The sequence below is a fragment of the Melanostigma gelatinosum genome (assembly GCF_949748355.1).
Source record: "Melanostigma gelatinosum genome assembly, chromosome: 5".
NCBI lineage: Eukaryota > Metazoa > Chordata > Actinopteri > Perciformes > Zoarcidae > Melanostigma > Melanostigma gelatinosum.
Window position 1 is genome coordinate 18,234,855 of NC_136638.1, and position 20,650 is coordinate 18,255,504.

Consider the following 20,650-nt stretch of genomic DNA (forward strand, 5'->3'; position numbering starts at 1 on the left):
AAGGAATTTGAATACGTAGGCTTGTGTCTTTTCTCCTGAACTTTAAGAGGCATTGTTAGTGTTCTCATGGCCTCGACCTCTCCATGTTTCTCCTTGATGTCCCTCTCTTGGCCTGCTGTCCTCTGTTACCTCTGGCTATGGCATACAATATCCTCTTCTGTCAATTCTTGCCAGTGGTAAATCTTTTCAACTCAAGATGCCACCAACTTTTGGTCTCGTGGCGAGGACGGGCCAGACATGCTTGCTGTAATCCCACAGTGACGTCACATAAACCCAGAGTCTGTGTACACATTTGTGTGTGTGTGTGTGTGTTTTTTCTGGTAGAGAGGCAACGTCTGTCTGCCTTCAAGGACCCTGCTCAGCATCGCTATGAAGATACCTGGAATAACTTTAGCTTGTAGCTATTTGTGCAATCGCATGCGAAAGGTCAAATGCAGCAACTTGCGTTGAGTTGATCAAATGTTACAGCAGCAGAGACAAAGTCAGCCCCAAAGACCTGAAACATCGGTTTAAAAATGGTCTGCTTATCAAATGGTGGCCAAACAGCATGCAGTCTATTTAAATCAGGAAACCATGAAGGTAATATGATGACGGGAGAATATATCATGATGGGAACATTAAAGTGGAACTCCAACAATTTTACACATCAAAGTCAGTTTACTCCCCAAGACCTGGGGAGCTTTACTGCATATTTGAGAGAAAGTTTTACAAAGCCTTTTGTGGAGGCATATGCACAAAGTCAAATAAAAGACAACATCTCTGGTCCTGCTTTGTATTGAACTCACCACCATGAGTCCCACCACGCTGTAGGAGTGCGATGCTAAACCAGTGGAGGACTCTTTTAATGGCTTCACGCCTCTGCTGCAGTCCGGCTGTCTCGTGCAATTCAGTTGGCTTGATGGAGACAACATTTAAAATCATGTTGTGAAGTCTGGAAGCTTTCGAAAGCTTTTTAGGTCACTCCAATGAAACCACTCATTGAGTGGCTCGCTGTGCAGACTATACTGTAGAAGTATCACTGTGCTGTTAGATCCTCACAGCCAACATGTGAAGTAACCCACAGCTTCTTGAAACACGTATGAATTAAGTATGATGAAGAGGAAGGCAGTAGAGGAGAAAGTGCGTCCGTGTGTGTGTGTGACCTTCTACGATCATCATACGTCTGCATTTACCTCAGAGCGAACTGTGACCAGGCTTCTACGCCTCTGAAGTGAAAGGAGGAACCTACAATGAGACGGAGGGATATGAAAGTGGATGAAAAGTGACAGTGTGAGAGAAGGAGCGTTGAACGAATAGAAGACACCAAATAGCTCTTTGCGGGGATGAGCGTCTGCAGACATGAGTGCCCTCAATCCACTGCTTTTTACCCATTAATACAGTCCATGCCTCAGCGAGTCACATCGCAAAACTGTACTCTGCTGGTCCAGTTCCATCTTCTAAATCTGAAATCAACAATCAAACAGCAATATTGTTCATAAAATAGAGAATAAAAGTACTTTATCTGTTCACAAGGCTCGGGTTTTGCGCCGATTTTTCTCTCACTGACTGATTTTCACCCTTTTTAAATATTTACAATATAGCAGTTTTTATTTGTATGAAAAACAAAAATAAGGAAGCATATCGAATTAAATCAAGTCCAAAAATATATTCAGTCATTTTAACATTAAAGAGTCTTCTTTTTGGCAACATTGTCATCATTATATTTGTGTTTAAAGCAGCGTATTTTTAGCCATTCACGAGCATGAAATTGAATTCAGGTTGCATCAGAGTTTATTCACGACTTACTAGAGTGGCGGCGGACAGAACTTCCAAATGAATAGAGAAGGCTTTTATCAGACAGTGCCTTGTTTATGCTTTTTATTGTCCGTCTCAGTAATGACTTCATACCGACAAGAAACGGAAGCAGTTTGTCAATTGAGGACGGAGGAAAGGGTTCAAATGTATGCTCGGTCGTATCAGCAGCGTGTAGACTGTTACTGTGATCGTAGTATCATTATAATGCAGGATGCGTCTGCATCTGTGTTGTCTCTCCTCTGAGCTGAGTATTCCATACTGCAGGCCAGGGACTTATCTGGTTCGGTCAGAGAAGTCAGTCTGTGCTGTTTATTGTGTCTGATTTAATTATGTGAGCATGTGGAAGTCCAATACAAGATGTGATTCCCTCAGCTATAGATTCAGCACATGGACCCGGGCCAAGAACAGGCGTTTTTTAAGATGTTTTGAAGTTTCTCCCGAAGACCTTTGATGTGGAATATATATTTTTTTTTACTCGTTGCATTCTCATGCACCCTGATATTTGCTTTCCTGAAGGGTTTTTAAATGTAATTTTACCGAAAGGTAAAACCATGATTATATTTCCTAATTTTGTAAATGTGAATGGCGCCTCTGAAAAGTGGCCAACTCTGGTGAAATCCTGTTCGGCTGAGGTACAATAGTGTGCTTCCACAATGACCAGCTGCATCAACATCCAACATTTTGTCATTTTGTAGTACAAAGCTACCGGATGGTGTAAAGTAGCAGTACCAACAACATAAGTTCTGGCTTAAATATGTCTTTATTTAGCAGCTCTGTTGTTTACAAGTGAATCCCAGGCTCTATTTTGAGTGAGCATATTGTTTGTGTCAAAACAAAAGCCAATCTGAATGAATTACAGTGCTGACAGTCAAACACTGGACTGTTGACTTTATTATGTTCGTCATCCTGTTGGTAAACTATTCTGGGCGTCCATATTGTGTGTACGAAGCAGGGAGTCGGCAAACACCCCTGTGTGTGTGTGTGTGTGTGTGTGTGTGTGTGTGCGTGTGCGTGTGCGTGTGTGTGCGCGCATTACGTGTTGTTCTCAGATCCCAGTCCCTGCGTTGAATAAGCGGCTAAAATCCTGGCGGAAAATAACACTTGTCAAAGTGCCCGAGGGGTACACGTCCCTCTTTACTTCCTGTTGAAGGACCTGCAATAATATTTACCCAGCATGCATCTCTGATGACACACAGCCCCTAAAGTAAACAGTTGGAGGTGAAGAGGAGTGTTTGGAGTAGAAGAAGAGAACGGGGTGAAGGAGAGGATACAGCAGGAGGAGAGACGGGTGTCTCCATGGCATAGCGGTATATCATGCACACTGTGTGATTACAATGTCCCTGGTTTGATTCCGGTGGGAGAGCTTTGTTGCCTGTCACTCCTGTTGCTCCCTCCCTCGTTGTTCCTGCCAATGTCTTCTGTCAACTGTCAATTGAAGACAAAACATGCTGGCAAAATATCTACAAAAAAAGAAAAGGAGGGGAGACGCGAAGACAAACTGAAATATGTTCTTGTCAAGGACAGGAAGGTCCTGCTTTAAAGTAGATTAACATAAAAATCTATCAGGAAGCAGTAAGAACTGCAGTAAAAATGGACATCATCTCCCTCGCACTGCTTAAAAGATGAGGCTGGTGGTATTTATTATTATTCTCATGAGAAGACAAAAAACAACATTGAATTCTCCTTACTTCCCTGACTACTTACTGCACCATCTCCATTGTTGTCTGCAGCTGAAAATAGTCCCAACAAATACATGATTTACTCTCATTAGAGTAACGTTGCAAAAGCTACTGAAGAAAGTTTTCAAAACTTAAATGAAACTAAATATTTGTGTTTTTATAGATTTACTTCTCTTAGGAAGTAAATCTTGAGCTGCACTCACTCATTGTTGGCTTTGGTGCTCAAGGGATTTGCTGATAACGTCCTTTAACCTGTTTAATCTGTAACTAAAGCAACAACAACGTTTTACTGTGACAGCAGGGAACAAACAAGCCAATTAGAGCAGAGTTTTTACATCAAACGGCAATATATCACTGTGGTTTGTCATTTGGCTTTTGGATCTTGACAACAAAGAGTTCTGCGATGAGTTCGCCAGCTCAAAGCGTCGTCCTTCATTCACTGAACAGGTGAAAATGCCAGCAGGTGCAGAGGGAAGATTGGCAGTGCGTTAAAATGCCAGTTGGCTGGCAGTTTTTTAAATTTTTTTTTTCTCCAAGAATTTGAGCTCCGAGCACACCTCACCTAGCAAGCCTTGATATTAATCGATCATTCTTTCAAGCCTTTGTTTATGCAATACAGTAATTACATGTGCATTGATACAGGAGTAAAGACTGAGTTATTAACACAGAAGAAGCCGAGTTTTAACGAATGCTTAAATTCTACACACGACCGATAGTACTGACAGTGACTCTTGTTGAGGGAAAAAAAAAATCTTTCACACGCTTTTACTCTAACGAACCATCAGAGAATCTTTCCTTCCAAAAACGGCTCCTTAATCACAGTGAGATTCCAAGCAGGCCCAGAAGCTTTGCTGAAATGATTTTCTAGCGCTGGTCTCTGAACACTCTGCTGAGTTCATTAAAGGGGGAAGTTGGAGAAGATCAGTGACTACTGATAGTCTTTGCTCCTTACTACACAGACATTTTCATTTTTTTGTGGATATTGAGTAGAAAGAGACAAACAAAACTGCCCAGTTAGAGGCGAGAAAACGAGATGTGATGCACAGTGCCAGGAATACCTGCTGTGCACCTCAACCGCCTGCTGTATAGCCATGTTACTTGATTGATGCATCTTTAATGTCGCTGGTGTTAATCCGTGTTTTAGTTGACAGCACTGTTGGATTACACACCACATTACATATGGATCAGTCAATTGGAGGCCAAGTGGCACGCAGCTATGCATTTTAATGACTTGGAATGATTGGCAAGTTCAACAGAGATGTGTAACGACATACGGTTGTGTTGGAGCTCTAGAGAGCTCTCTACGTCCACGATGCTGCTGTTTCTACTGGAGGAATTGTTTAGTTGTGCAGTAAAAATGTAGCTTTTTTTTCTGTCTCCCTCTTTACTGAGAAAGCTCAACATATCCCTCAGCGAAAAATGTGAACCAGTGAAAAAAAATAAAAAATTGACTGAATTGAAATAAAGTCGATTACCCAGATGTTATGCCACTTTAAGTATTCCAACAAGGACCCGTCGTAATGAAGTCGGAATGAAATTGCTTTTTATAAATGCTCCCCCAACACTCTCCCCTTTTGTTTCTCCCCCCTTTTTTTTACTTGATCTTTTGTGTTTTTACTTCCTAGTTCGTAACAATGCACAGCTTCAAGGCATTCAAACTGAGAGCACTTATTACCTCTGCAGTCAGTGGGAAACATGTCTAATTGCTGCCGTATTACAGAGCGGGAGCAGACTGATCACAGACCTACAAATCCGGTCTGTGTGATATACTATGCCATTGTCTTGTCCTGTCTTTATTTTCAATAATATACAATCTGACAGCACGGGAGTGTGTATATGTGTGTGATTTAGAAACAAACAGTGTCATCTCTGTTTTTTAAATGCTGTGCGTGTGTGTGTGTGTGTGTGTGTGTGTGTGTGTGTGTGTGTGTGTGTGTGTGTGTGTGTGTGTGTGTGTGTGTGTGTGTGTGTGTGTGTGTGTGTGTGTGTGTGTGTGTGTGTGTGTGTGTGCGCGCGTGTGTGTGTGTGTGTTTCTGATGTAAAACGATTCTGAACTTTCTTAGACGTATCGGCTACATCCGCTCTTCTTATTTTTTGGACTTGGTCTTCTTGCTGATGTATTGCACCACACACTCGTTCTTCAGCCTTCAGGCCATCAGTGTAGCTCTCCAGTAGAAATCTAATTTGGCATGTTCTCTGAGGGCTGCTAGCAAATCCCGCTATACTCACTGTGACTGCAGGTCTATTCATTTCATGGCAACTCTGCAACGTGAATGATCTTCTGTGAAGACGTGGAAGAAGTGCTCAATGTAGAGTATACTTAAGTCCTGCATTCAGACTTCATGTAAAAGGACAGAAGTATTAGAAGCAAGTAGTACTGTAATGTCAAAAGTGCAAGTGTAATGCAGAATGATTTCTTTCATGCTGTTGAATTACTTTGTACATTGTAAAAAGGTTTTATTATTCTTGAAGCCTTGAAATGGAAGCAACATTTAAATGCAGCTGTTTTCGAACAATGTGTCACGTTTTATAAACTGATCTTATGTTTTGTTTGTAAAATCATAATCAGGAAAGTAATTAGTCACTAAAACTGTCAGATAAATTGTAGTAGAACAAAATGTATAATACTTCTCTCTCCTCTTAAGTATATAGCAGCATAGCGTTATAATACAGAGGTGAATACTAAAGTAAACGTACTTTCCACCACTGATGAGTTTGTGACTCATGTTGGGTGTTGACACGTTCCTCAAAACAGGAAGTAAAAATTGTACTTAACACCACATGACAGTGTTGAGCAGTTGCAAACAATGATGCATTGAGGGTTGTGTGAATATTGCGGACAGTTCACTTTGCCAGTCTGCCGTCACGATGCCAATTAAAAGCAAGTGCAAGAGTTCTTTATGTGGCGCATCTGCCATTTTGCCTGTGCAAACCTCCAAATTCAGTTTTATTTTGAGTATCCTACCAGCTTTGTGTGTATATATACATTTATTCTTACATACGAAGAATTCACCATTTAAACCAAAGCTTACAACGCATGACTTTTTCCATTTACAAGAATCCTGCTGGCGTTGGTTCAAAACATTTCCTCCCGGCCACTTACTTTACTGTATGTTTGCTTGTGTGTAGGCCGGAGTTGATGCTCTGTGTGTGTGTGTGTGTGTGTGTGTGTGTGTGTGTGTGTGCGCGCGTGTGCGTGTGTGTGTGTGTCTGCTTGTCCTCTACCGTCAAGTGTGTCTCCCCTTCCCCAACCTCGGGCCCGGCCTGGCTCTCAGGAGTCACCCCCTGGAAAGGCATGACAGAGCCCCAGTGTTTGGAAATGGCTGCGCTGGCAGCGATAAGCAGTTCAAAGAAGAGAGCGCATTCATGTAATTGGCTGCCAGCAGCACATTGGCCTCGTCGTCTCATATCCACAGGCAGTAACACACACTCGCCACGCGGATTATTGGAGAGGGAGAGAGGATGAGAATGGGGGGGGGCGGGGGGGGAGATGAAGGAAAGGACAGATAGAGGGAGGGGAGGAGGAGTCGGGGTCCTCATTGTGTCGCTCATTAAGCTGTGGGAGGCTCAGGGAGGCTGAGAGATGAGATGAGAGGTGTCAGAGTTAAATGTCAGGTCTGGAAGGGACGTGGCTGACCTCCATGAAGCCTACACACACACACACACACACACACACACACTATGGACATAGAGAGGGGCTCCTCTGCTGAATCTTCAGCCTCATATTATCCCTTCAACTTCTCTCCTCACTCCCTAACTCCTCTCTCTCTCTCTGCCACTCACCTACTTTTACCCTCTCAATTTTCCACCCATTACACCCAAATTACTGGTGTCATTGCAAATTGAATTGTTGCAACCAGATAGCAGCATTTCCACTGAATAGCCTCAACAGCTACCTACTGCAGTGGAAGTGAAGGCCATTTCCTTCAGCTAATTCCCAAGTCTGTGTGATGGAAGGCAGTAGGCACTGAGGAGAATGCCAGGTGGCTTCCTCCACTGCTGTAAAATGTTTTCACCAAAGGCTGTGAGAGGCTTTGAAGTTTCGACTCGCGCCCTAGTTGTTGGAATGCTGTTAAGCATTCCAACTATTGTTCTTCGAATCTTTATTCAACTTCTTCTATTTCTTCCGTCGCCCCTCTTCTTCTCCTTCATTTTTTAAGCTACAGAAACCGTTCAACTATTAAAATGTGCAGCTCTTTCACCAGAGGTCTGCTATGACTTTTCATATTTCTAACCTTTAAACTTTTTGAATTATTAAGCTTTTTATTTTCAATAGGATCTCTATGGAGAATATTTTCAAATGGCTTCAGGCACACAGGTGTTCGCGATTGAGCCAATTAGTGATGTTGATAAACACACAGACTCGCGCACATACACTCCTCTCCCTCTATCTCTCTGTGTGTCTCTCATACAGTCATTCGGTTTTAGGGATCTTCAGAGGTCTTTCCCCCCTCATCCACCCCCCCCACACACACACACACACACACACGCCATTTTAAAATAAAAGCCCCACAGAGTGAATCCTAACTGAAATGCTTGTGATGAGCCTGTCATTTAATAACCGGTTTGTGTTTATCTAACATTATGATTCTGTCTGCTCTCCCCTTCTCCCCCACACCCCACACCCCATTTCAAAATAAAAGCCCCAGAGAGTGAATTCTAACTGAACTGTTTGTGATGAAGCCTGTCATTTAATAACCTCTGTTTATGTGTCAAACATGATGATTATGTCTCCTCTCCCCCTCCCTCCCCCACTTCTACTACAACTTTTGCTGTTGCTACTATTACTAGTGCTATTACTGCTACCATCAATATTATTACTACCACTACTGCTATTACTACCACTGCGACTATTACTTACACTACAACTGCTACTATTGCGATTCATGCTACTACCAGTACTAATACTACGACAGCTATTAGTACGACTGCTACTAGTACTACTACTACTGCTACTTCAAATACTGCCATTACCTTTACTACTACTACTACTACTACTGTTATATTAAATACTATGACCACTACTACAGCTATTACTACTACTACTACTGATACTAGGCTACTACGTCTTCTAAATACTAATACTTCTTCTAAATACTAATACTTCTACTACTAATGATACTTCTCCTACGACTTCTACTACTACTATTACAAATATCACTACTGCTACTACTACTACTTATTCTAATGCATTTTTCAGACAGATAGTCTCCCATTTCTTAATTTTCAGCAATTTTTTCACAATTAATTTCAGCTTTCAGCATTCCAACGCATTTTCAGCAGGAAATGCTTTTTCTAGTATTTCAAATATTCTCCTTTTCTGTCTCTCTCTCTGTGAGTTCTCTGCAAGCGCTTCTCACCCCGCTTTGTATTTATTTTCGTCTTTTGCTGCCGCTCTCAGTTTAAGATCTTGCTCTAATTTTCATTCTCACTCTCAGCGCGTTCACATTCTGATCTTGTGGTATCTTTTGCCTTTTTTTCCACTTGTAAAATATCCAGGGATAAAAATAAATAAATACATTGAAATTGGGGAATGTTATATTTCAGATTTGTTTTGCCCTGTGTTTATGATACATAAACAAAGAAGCTCTGTAGGCAACACATATTTCTGTTCAACAAGACGTTACATGGCTCTTAAATCTAAAACTTGCACAGTTCTTCCATTTTGCTGCTCTTATCTGTACTGCAACATAAATATTATTAGGAGAAAAGCAAATATCTCATGATAAAAAAGAATGCAAACTACTCGTGATCTACAGTGATTACCTTTAGGGATTTCAGGGAATTCTATTCGCCTTGCTTTCATGTAACTAATGTAAATTTGACATCTTTTTTTTAGCATTTTTTGTCTCCATGTTAGTTGCATCATGCAACCGTTTTTATGCCTTTCAGGGAGAAACTTTGTGAACTGTGATTTTAGATGGCGGTGCCAGTTTGCCAAAAAAAGATGATCATGTTAATGATGTTGGGGATAATGATTATTGTTATATGGTCGTTATCATTAGCAACATTAGCTGCCAACACACAGTAATAGGCGCTTAAAAGCATGACGTTTATTTGCAGGTCAACCCTTCAAGTTAGATCCAAAGACGGCCCACAAGAAGCTGCGTCTGTCCAACGACTGTCTGACCATGGAGAAGGACGAGAGCTCGCTGAAGAAGAGCCACACCCCGGAGCGCTTCAGCGGCACGGGCTCCTATGGTGCAGCTGGTAATGTCTTCATTGACAGCGGGGGCCACTACTGGGAGGTGCTGCTGGGAGCGTCCACATGGTAAGAAACACACACGCAGAAGACTGCATTATATAAGCCTGCAAGGAGGCTCGACAAACCAAAATATCTTTCTCTATGGAGTTTAAATCTGGGCTGTTATGCAAACTCACACAAAACAGACACACACACACAATGCACACAGTGTATATCTTATCCTATTTATGTTCTTTTCACTAATTGGCTCTGAAGTAGACCTTTTCATGCAGGAAAGACCCAGAGGGCCCGTGCCTATCTTGTGTGTCCTCAGCATGAGGTAGCTTGACTGTGCAAGTAAAGTCATTAAGGACGACTCTGGTTTCAGATCACTAATACATTCCAAAATGTTCCTTCCCTGCAGGTATGCCATCGGCGTGGCTTACAAATCAGCCCCAAAAAACGAATGGAGTGGCAAGAACTCGTCCTCATGGGTGTTCTCGCGCTGCAACAACAACTTTATGGTGCGCCACGATGGCAAGGAGATGCTGGTGGAGGCAAGCCTGCAGCTGAGGCGGCTGGGTGTCCTGCTGGACTACGACAACAACTCACTGACCTTCTACGACGCCATGAACTCCCAGCACATTCACACCTTTGAAGTCTCATTCCTCCTGCCCGTCGTACCCACTTTCATGATCTGGAACAAGTCGGTCATGATACTCTCAGGGCTACCCGTACCCGACTTTGTCGATGCCGTGGCCACAGATCTTGAAGAGCAGCAACAGCAGCAGATGGGCCTGTGCCGACAAGAGTCGCCATACTTGACCGGGATGAAGACATGCCACTGAAAAAGGCTCACTCGTGGCCGAGCATAGTCTGCTCACACCCGGTGACTGAAAGGTTGATTGGGAGCTGAACGACATTGAGAGCGGACCAGTAACTTTCTCATGAATTTAGAAAGTTTTGGAGATATACACACCTGTCTGGAAACATGTCAGTCCTGTTAGTTTGTAGCCATCCAATGCTTTGCAAATCCATCAGTGAATAGGAGCAAGGCCTCCTGACTACAACCGTCACGACCTAAAATTGATCTGAGGCCCTGGAGTCACTGAGGGACGGGCTGGACGTCTGGTTTTATGACCATTTAAGGTCTTCCTTTTTGATTTATCTTCCTCCTGATCTGACCCCAGGCAGAAGACCAAGGAGGGAATGTTCTCATCAGCCATTTAGAGTTTGAAGTTACAACATGTGAACAGTGAGATCACATCTCACCTGCGGTAGATTAAAAACACAGCACAATGCAGAGGCAGGGATACAAATACAAAAAACAGTGAACGATCCTCAGACTACAGACGTTTTGACTTTATTTTAAATCGTCCATATTTCTGTCGCATTAAGTTTACATAATGTCGAGTTAACTAAATCTGACAAAAGTTAAATTAAACTTTAAACTAATTAGCAGCTGAAGGAATAGTTTGAAATTATTAAAAGTACATGTACTTTTATTTTGGCGAGTTAGATGAGACTGATACTACTCTCATATCTGTGTGCGAAGTATGACGCTAGAGCCAGCAGTCGAGTTAGCTTAGCATAGCATAAAGACTCGACAGTAAAACTACAGTCTCCGATTTACATTTCTAGTTAAACAATTAAGATTTGTGAGCTTGTAAGGAGTTGCAAAATAAGTTTAGTTGTTTTACCTTAGCTTGGACAGAGCCAGGCTAGCCATTTTCCTGTGTTTCCTGCCTTTGTTCTAAGCTAAGCTAACCACCTGCTGGCTGTATAGCTTCATATTTAGCGCACAGGCATGAGAGTGGTATCATTCTTCTCATCGAACTCTCTACAAGAAAGCAAGCGTATGTCCCAAAACGTTTCTTCCTTTGAATATTGATGTGCCTTCTTTGACTCCACTTTATTGAGTGAACTACATGCTACCATCTTGCTGATGCAATGACATGCAAATACATGCAATCACATCACTTTTCATGTGTTGTAGCTGTAAGTGGTCGTTGCTAAAGTCTTTTCCTTGATCTTCCTCCTAGATTTGATTCAGCAGTCGTCTTTGTTTTGGTGGGTTGTAGCTTCCAAGTTTCAGGAAGTGTTAACATTGCTCCCAGATATTAATATGATCACAGGGAGTAGATTTGCATTATGTGACTACTCAACTTGTATAGTAAGAGGTTTATTGAATATCAGAGGAAGAAAAGTGTTATTTATGACCAAAAAAAGAGGGTTTACTTTTATGATGATCTCAACATATTAATGCTGCACTTTTTAGTGAACACTATTTCCCCTTTACGAGTATTAAAGTAGACTGAGCTGAGTGGCAGGGATGTACTGGGGAGGGAAAGTGACAACTAGCACTACTGCTGGTTGTGTTCACTCAGAAAAATCTACGTCACCTTTTCATACTCATATTTATTCAAAAAAATGAATTATGGTGAATAATTGATGATGGATACTGGATATCAACCATTACAAAGCATTGCAATAAAATACAGTTTAAACTGTTTTTTGTTGTTGTTTAATCTGTGGTAAAATACCAGAAGAATCTGTGTATCAATTGTTCTTTTCACATTCAATAGGAATCCAAAATTGGAAAATTCAAACGAACAACTCAAATTGTTTTTTTCAGTTTCCGATTTTGGATTCCCAATTGAATATGAAAAGAACAAAAGATGCACAGATTCAGAAGCCCCTGCTGTAGAGTTAGAACGGTGTTTTCACTGTGATTTGAACACGACGATGACTTTTCCTCCCCACGACTCTTTCCAACAGCATATAGTAACTTTATCTTGTTTAGAAAAGGGATATGATGATGTTTATGCGCTTTCTATCATGATGAGATGACGATAAACTAATAGTTGTTTATGAAAAAAAAAGCGTTACTCTGTTTTCAACTAATCAGGGAAGGAGGGGATAACACTTTAACTTGCTGTCTGTCGCAATGTCATGGCATGATTGTGTTTTCCTCTGTGATTTGTTAACACTCACACACACACATGCACATACACACACCAACCTACACACATGTCATGTTTCGTTTAGGTTGGCCTTGTCGTGATAAATGCATGAAACGTTGTCGGATCCCACACCGGTTCACTGGGTAATTTAAGTAGCTCTTTCAAGTTCAACCTTGTTTTTCATCAGAGACTGACTCGCCTGCATATTTGCTTACAGCTGACTTGACCTCTTGACTTGACCTCTTGTTGTCACCCAACACTTTTCAGACAGAAGCTGTAGCTGGATCCATTGTTTGCTTTTTATTTGGGTTTGAAGGCCGAGTGTGGGTGACAGTTTCTCTCTGGTTTGATATTCAGGTAGTGGCTCCAATTCAGACAATCAAATATGTATCATAGTTTATGCAGACTTGCGAGATTGTGTAGCAGAAACAGTAAGGAGGGATTGTGACACTTGAGGTTGTGTTTGAAAAAAAAAAAGCCGATGTTTTACATACCATCTTGTTAGATTTGACAACTCACAGCCATTGTCACTCTTTTTACACATCACCAGGTATATACTTCATGTTGAATGTCATGTAACATTTGTATTGACAAGCTATGATCATTTGCTCGTAACCATGATGACGTATTGATGAGTTTAAGCAAAGATCCAGTGATGTAAAACTCTCAGCTATGGAAAGACAGTGAAAATGACATGTCGTGTCCTCCCAGTGCATCTTTCAACCTGCAGCGTTCTTTTAGGGAAACTGTGCGATGATGCGTCAGTCGTTATCGTTTGATGGAGATATTGACTGCATGAGCGCTGCAGGCGACAGAGACAATCCGCTGTTCAATGCAGGAGGAGCTCCGATATGAGCAGAGGGTTATCTTTTCTTTCTGTCAGGGAGGTTAGTGAATGGTACCTGACTTCCAGATATCCACCCATCTTGTGGAATAATGTCGGTCACAGGCTCGAAACGGTCATGTGTTGATTTGTGATCCAGACTGACAAGCTCAACTCATCTGTGCAAGGGCGCCTGGCTGGGTCACTGCATGATTACGTGGCCTTGCTGCAGGTTCATAACTCTTTCCTTATCTTCACGATGGGGTTTCTTATCTTGAGTCAAGCATATTCTGGGTTTTTTTTATTTGCAAAAAAAACCAAAACAGAAACCATGACAAGAACACTTCAAAACAAAATGTTCATGACCATTCCTATCAGATAGTTTGCAGTGTTTTTTCTTTTCTTGTGCCACAAGTCAGTACAGTAAAATATAATATACGGTGAATGAGTTTCAATAGCTACCCACTCCTTGTAGTGCAGTGTAAAACCCTAGAGACAATGCCATATATTCTCCGTTTTGCATTTCTGTTTGTGTAACTTGGGAATTATTTTTTACAGCTCATGAGAAATGCGCTCCTCTCCTTTTGGCATTTGGACCTTGATAAACAGCACACAAAAAAGGCAGCGTTGCATTCATGCAAAGGCTTTCTGTTTTCATAGATATGAGAGATCATTTTAGCCAGAGAGGAATGTAAATCATAGGGGGAAATATATATTATATAAAGTTGTATGATATACAAAATATATATGAACCAATGTTATTTATGTGAATTTAAGTCCAATTAAAAGTCTGATCCCAAATGTGTTGGAGTCCCGATTCTTTATCTCAGCTGTGTCTAAAAGTTCTTCCTTTAAGATATTGATGTTTTATGCTCATGAAAATATAAAAAGCTCTTTTTGAGAGGCATGTCCTCCATGAACAGTGCCTCTGATCTCTGGCGTGTATAGTTTGGACACCGATTTGCAGCCCAAAGCTTACAAAACGGCTGAACCTTGGAATGATGAAAGGCAGAGTCAGGCTGGCAGGTCATCCAAAACTCAGGGTGGTGTTAGTAGGACTATGCCCTCTTAGCCCTCATCTGCCATCACTGGCACGAGTGCCTCGTTTATACAACATAGTACTGTAGAGCATAGGTCCCAACACTGCCTGCAAGCATGGCACTAACACACACTGGCCCTGAAATGAGGAACAATATGTCCGCGTATTAGTTGTGCACCTGACCCTACACTGCTGCCCCTGCTGAAAAGATGAATTTACTCCCTCTGGGAACAATATGGCATCACACACATACATCATCCCCCATGACCTTGGATGGTCCATGCAAATGTTTTACCCTAAAGCTCAAAAATGTGTGAAAGCAAACTGTTAGTCCAAAAACAATTCAGGACCTGAGAATAGTTCATTGAGTCGAGCTTTATACTGTTTCATTCAGTGTCTGGCACAGTGCACACCAGGCAAAAGAAGCGAATGCTTTATTTCATGGGTCTTGATTCCAAGTTCTTAGTAATAACTATGTCATTTGTTTCTAATTATGGGTAAAATATAGACGGAATTCAGTTGATGCACTTTCAACTCATTAATTCCAGTAAATTAAAAGATAACATAACCTTGAGACTTTAAGTGCACAGAAGGTCAGCTGAACACGGGAAATGTGATAATTGTCTGCGGGTAAACATAGAGCTCAACATAATGAATGATACAACATTATTTACCCGGCTGCTCTTTCGAGGGAATTACATTTGAACTTAACATGCTTTTAAACTCAACACAGATTTCCTGTTTGGGTACAAACAGCAACAATGTTGATGCATGACTTAAGACACTGCCAGTCTTTATGTCTTTATGTAAATCAAGCCAAAACCTCTGGCTTTTATTGGATGAATAAATTGTGCAAAACAGATTAACACCACCAGACTCTGACCTCAGTTCTCTGACTGATTATATTGGATTGAAGTGTAATAACAGTGTATATGGTTTCCTCTTGTTAACTTTCTCCAGACCGTGAGCTCATTGAACACAGTTTGACTTCACAAGAATTTGCAGACTGATCATCACATGATGCAGATTGTCAATTGACTTAGCAACCTAACAACCACTGCCATAACACTGAAAGGTTGACCGGAAATCCAATTATTATCCATTACCTGCCAACACGAGATCAACACTTGACAACTCTATCTGTTCGTTTAGCAGAGCAGTAGTCTGGACACTGGTTGTTACTTGCTTTAGGTGCTTTTGAAGCAGTAGTTTTAAAATGATGGATTCATTTACAAACATACATCATTGCCTCAACTTGGTCCAGTGCAGTCCGCAATTTAAGTCGTGGGGCTGTGATTGGAGGGCTGTGCACTTTGAAAGATTAGCTGGCATTTAAATGCGATGCTCACTCTGTCTCTGCTCCCTCACACTGCTAGCCAAGTAGCAAGCAGCCGTCGCAGCAACCCATAATTACATTTCTAATTGTAGAATCATTAGGACTCCCTGTGTAGCTCCTTAAGTCATTTGTCACTGAGGCCTCCAATGTACAACAACTCTCTAATTACACCAAAGAAAAGTCTACATGGTGGAGAGCATTTCATCACCACCTGTGGCTCTTAGTTTCACCTGATGAAGCATATTTCATCCATTCACATTATTTGTTGTTGTTGTTATTATTTTACTATTATTTGTTCCTTCCTAAATGGGTCATTATTTTTTTGTTAGTTTGAATCTTCTCATGCTTCTATTCACAAAGTAGTTTTCAAAGAGCTTTAGAGTTTTGGCCAAACTGCTTTATCTCACCTTTGAAACACAGCAAGGTCAGGTCGTTTGTCTCTCCAGAGAACACTGAAAGGCTAATGTACGCCTTCATCACCAGCAGGCTATAGATTATTGTAATGTTCTCCCCACTGGTCTCCCCCCCCCCCCCCCCCCCCCCCCAAAAAAGATTCAGTCGCTAACTCTACAACTCCGAATGCTGTTTTAGCAGAACATTTTTTTCCTTTCCTTCCTATGAATCCTTCCTGAATACGTTTTTTTTTGCCTAACAGACACATTCCAGACTCAGGCCCTCTGATGACTCTCTTTTTCCAGTCCTGTGGCTGATGAGACGAATGTTAAAATAAATAGATAAGTCGTCTTAACTATTTGCCTTTCTTTGCTCTTATGTTTTCTGGGGTAGCAGTTATTGATTCGTACAATAAATGCACAACAACAAAATAGAATTATGATCATATCATTATAAAATGTGGTTATGGTTAGCATTATTGTAACTCCATACAGTAAAAAACTAGTCTGGACAATCTTAAACACTTATTTCCTGTCCTACAAAACGTCACTCAGCCACCAAATGACCAATCCCACTGTGGCAAAGGCCTGACATCTGATTGGCTTGTGTCAGATGAACGTCAAGCCTTCGACATAGCAGAAAAAAATAATGCCACCCGGCCAGCACGCTAAATGACGCAAATCAAACAGGTGTTTTTGAACAGGTGCATTCTGATTTTCGGTCTCAATGTTAAATGCTAAATTCTGCTCCGTTTGGATCCTCCAGCGACCAGCGGTGACTTCCACGCGAGTGTTCCATTGAGGAACGTGTACCTCCATTGAGGCGCGTGAGGCCTTTCTACCGTGTGTTACCAAATCTGACTGCAGAGCTTCATCCAGCTCAACATGTCTGAAAACGCTGGCGACCGCCGTGGGACGGACGGAGAGTATAAACAGCAGACTAATTGAATCTGGAGCAGATTGAGGAGGATTTTGCGTTGCACGAGGCACTCTCGTTCAGACAGGTGAGTCAAGGTGCTGTGGCTGTGCTGCATATAAAACTGCGAGTTATCTCCTTTTGACGCATGTTTTGTAGCTGCAGCTGCTGTTAAGTTTATGTTTAACATTACACATGTCCGTGTTGTCTGCTTTGGGGATGTTTTATTCATCTGTTGAGTCTATAAGAAGTCTCAGAGCTTTAAAATGTATGTGGCGGATATTGCTTGTTGAACCCGCAGTGGTGTCCATCGTTCTTTATGTGTGTTGTCGGTCATACTAATACAAGTGGATGAGTGGTTGTTATAGGCCTATATTTAGAATCGATGATCAGTTGCACACCCTGGCTGCAAAGATATAAGTACTGTTTGTTTGTTTTTGGGCTCTGTGGTGTGATGTTGTTCCACGTGTGTATACTTTGACATTTCATGCTATATATTCTGGAGCCTAAAAATGTGATTTAATTCATCAAATTCTTGTAGCCTACATCATCACATAATATCTGTATTGATGCCGCTTTATGGTCTGAGCGGGGCTTTATGTTTGATTTTGACTTCAATTCATTGTGACGCACATTGAAATATGAAGTTGTTGTTGACGCTGCTGCAGATTCTCGGCCGAGGGTAGTTTGTATGAAATTATACTTTTGATGGCTCATTCAAAGCATTTGTATTTTATTCCTTCCTCTTGGTGATGCATCACGTCATATGTGGGAAAGAAGTTTGTCTAAATGCAAGTCCAGGGTCAATATTTGTAATATTTGTAATAAGAGCCAGGGTTTTCTCATCACTATTTCCATCACAGTAATGCTCGCGTATTCATAAAATCCATCCGGATTTGTCATCAGCAGGGTGTTGTTAAAGTGAAGGTCTGTCGGAGCTACAAATGCACAGCTGGGCATATAAAACTGCAAATGTGCATCCAGCCCCTGGCCCTGTTTCAGGAACGCACACCTGCTCCAGCTGCACCGACCTGCCCAGAGTGGAGTGATATCCAAGAAAAGCCTCATTTTGTCACCATCTGCTTTGGAGGAAGTTATTTAAATCTGACTAAATTAGAGGCTGATCTGCTTTCAATTGGGAGTTTGACATCGTGTGTAGGAGTCACGCGCAACTACATGTGTTGTCGGTGTGTATCTATGCCTGCATGTGGGCGGCTGCACGTGTCCTGTCATGTGGACAGGACACGTGCAGCACTTTCTCCTCTTTAACCTTTGCCTCAGGAAATTCTTCAGAAACTGTGGCTCATTTTTCCTTTTCGTCTTAGTCCATGCAGCATAAAAGCAAAGAGCAGAAGCACACAATCGATCAAATCAAAGATAAGGAATACAGAGGTTGCAGATCAGAGAGAAGTGATAAAAATGAGTTGCCTTCGGACCTGTTGAGGCAGACACCGGCAGTATACCTTTCCCAAGTGTGGATGAATTAGACCACCGTGGAGGAGAGGGCAAAGGCTTGGCTCCCTGCCTGGAGGGTTGATGGAAGAGAGCTATGAACTCTGGGAAACGAGGATCTAAACAGGCTGTAGATCACCGGGCCCACTGGCTCCGGCTCTATCAGACGCTCTCTCTCTCTCTCTCTCTCGCTCTACCACACACTAGCACCGCACCGCACAGTCAATATCTAGATTCATCTCTGAGGGTGGAATCAATCAACCGGCCCGGTGGCGTCTCAGAGCCCTGGAGGCTTGATGGTGCTGCTGAAAGGGAGTGATATGTCCAGGTGCTTCAGAGAGATCTTAGCAGAAAATCTCTACCTTTCCATCTCTCCCGGCGGATGTGACAGGGTGTTAGTTTCATAGAGATATTGGTGCCATCGTTGACACATTGATGAACAGTTTTGGGAGAAAACCATTGAAATGGTGTGAGCAGGATGGGTGTTAGCGGGGTCATTCTCTATCCACTCGGTGTTAGCGGGGTCATTCTCTATCCACTCGGCCGTAAACCCCCCCCCCCCCTGAACAGCAGTTATAAAGTCATAGCTCCACACTCCATAGTTTGGAGGGTGGTGTCTTCTTCTAGTCTTTCCAAAACCAAATTGTACACTTCACTAATATTCTAATGGGCTCTATTGGTTTATTTGAGATGTCTGGAGAAGATAAAAGTATTTGAGGTATCGGTCCCACTCCCACATCATTTTGACAACTCTGTTCTGTAAACCCCTTTTCTTAAGAGCTTATACCATAGGCGACCCACGCTGACAGTCTGTGTGCGGCATCATTTGTGAACAAGCGTGTCCTTAAGATTGAGTGCTTCTATTTGGATGAAACCGTCTGGAAGGGGTTTTGGTTGGAGGGTGTGTCTCGGGGGAGCTCTTCATCATCCCGTACAGCCACTTTCACCGCTCAACGGATTAAGACGACATGCAGTCTCACTGAGGAGTTGGAGGTTAGGGTTTACAGTGAATTTTACAATTGATGGTTGAAGATCAGGAACGGTGAAGCCAGATTTTGTGCATACGTTTCCATACATCATTGCAGATTCAGACAGCGACAGAAAATGGAATAACCTTTTGTTGGAAAAAAAAAAAAGCTCATTCACAGACTGCCAAATGAAAACGTCAGAACTTCAGACAGTTTAGAAGAATAAATTCCCCCTGAGCCACTGTGACGCGGAGAGTAAATGTGGACTTGCATCAGAGGTTCAGTGCAGGGACGTGAGCTTTGTTGAAGCAGTTTTTTACAGCAACATAAATATACGCAATGAGAAGCAGGCCCCCTTCTGCTGGTGCTGTGAAGCTCATAAACACCGTGTCGCTGACTCAACTATGAGTGATGATCTAAACTCTCTGCATATTCTTGTTCTCCGAGGAGGAATCGTAAACGCAGCCTGATCGTTTTCCAAAGTGAACCATGTTGACACTTTGATCCACTCGTATCTGATCCGTGCACCAAAACCGCCGTCTCCATAGATGAAGCCGTGCGTTATCGTTAATATCGCGCCGTCTCCGCTCTCGTCTGTCCTCGCTTTTCATATTCGTCAATTGGAAGCCTATTAGCTGCAGATGGTTTCAGGTTGACATGTTGACTTAATTGGAAACCGCTCACGATATAAATAACCGCCCTTGACCCACTTGAGTGCTTTGCATTAGAGATGGTCACTAATGGGGATGTGCTGTGAGGGCGGAGGAATAATGATGAAGCGCTGCAGCCATAGAGCCATGCATCTTTTGAATCGTTTCAGCTCGCATGCGACTAAATCACTCTTATGACGCTGAAGGGTAATAAAAATAGTCATTTGTAATGCTTCTTTAATCAATGTTTTTGTTACTAACGATGGATTAGGGTTAGGGTTAGGGTTATTACTGTAGTGGTAAACCTTCTGAGAGGTACTCGCTTTACTTTATTGTTTTCACAGCTTCACTGTTGGTGCACTCTCATCATCAGCGATGTTTACAGATGCAGGCAGCTATTTCCGGGGACAAAGCTCTGATAAACGCTGTTCGCTACCTGTCCAGCGCTATATGG

General features: G+C 42.1%; 1 protein-coding gene across 3 annotated transcripts in view; it reads left to right on the plus strand.

The window, feature by feature from the left end:
* mid2 (midline 2) overlaps positions 1-14,234 on the plus strand; it is a 99,159-nt gene extending 84,925 nt beyond the window's left edge. For all 3 annotated transcript variants that reach the window (XM_079269123.1, XM_079269122.1, XM_079269124.1), the window contains 2 exons: positions 9,537-9,744; positions 10,082-14,234. In XM_079269123.1, the coding sequence (XP_079125249.1) occupies positions 9,537-9,744; positions 10,082-10,505 (632 nt within the window). In that variant the 3' untranslated portion in view covers positions 10,506-14,234. The remainder of the gene's footprint in view (positions 1-9,536; positions 9,745-10,081) is intronic.
* Positions 14,235-20,650: the final 6,416 nt, after the last annotated feature.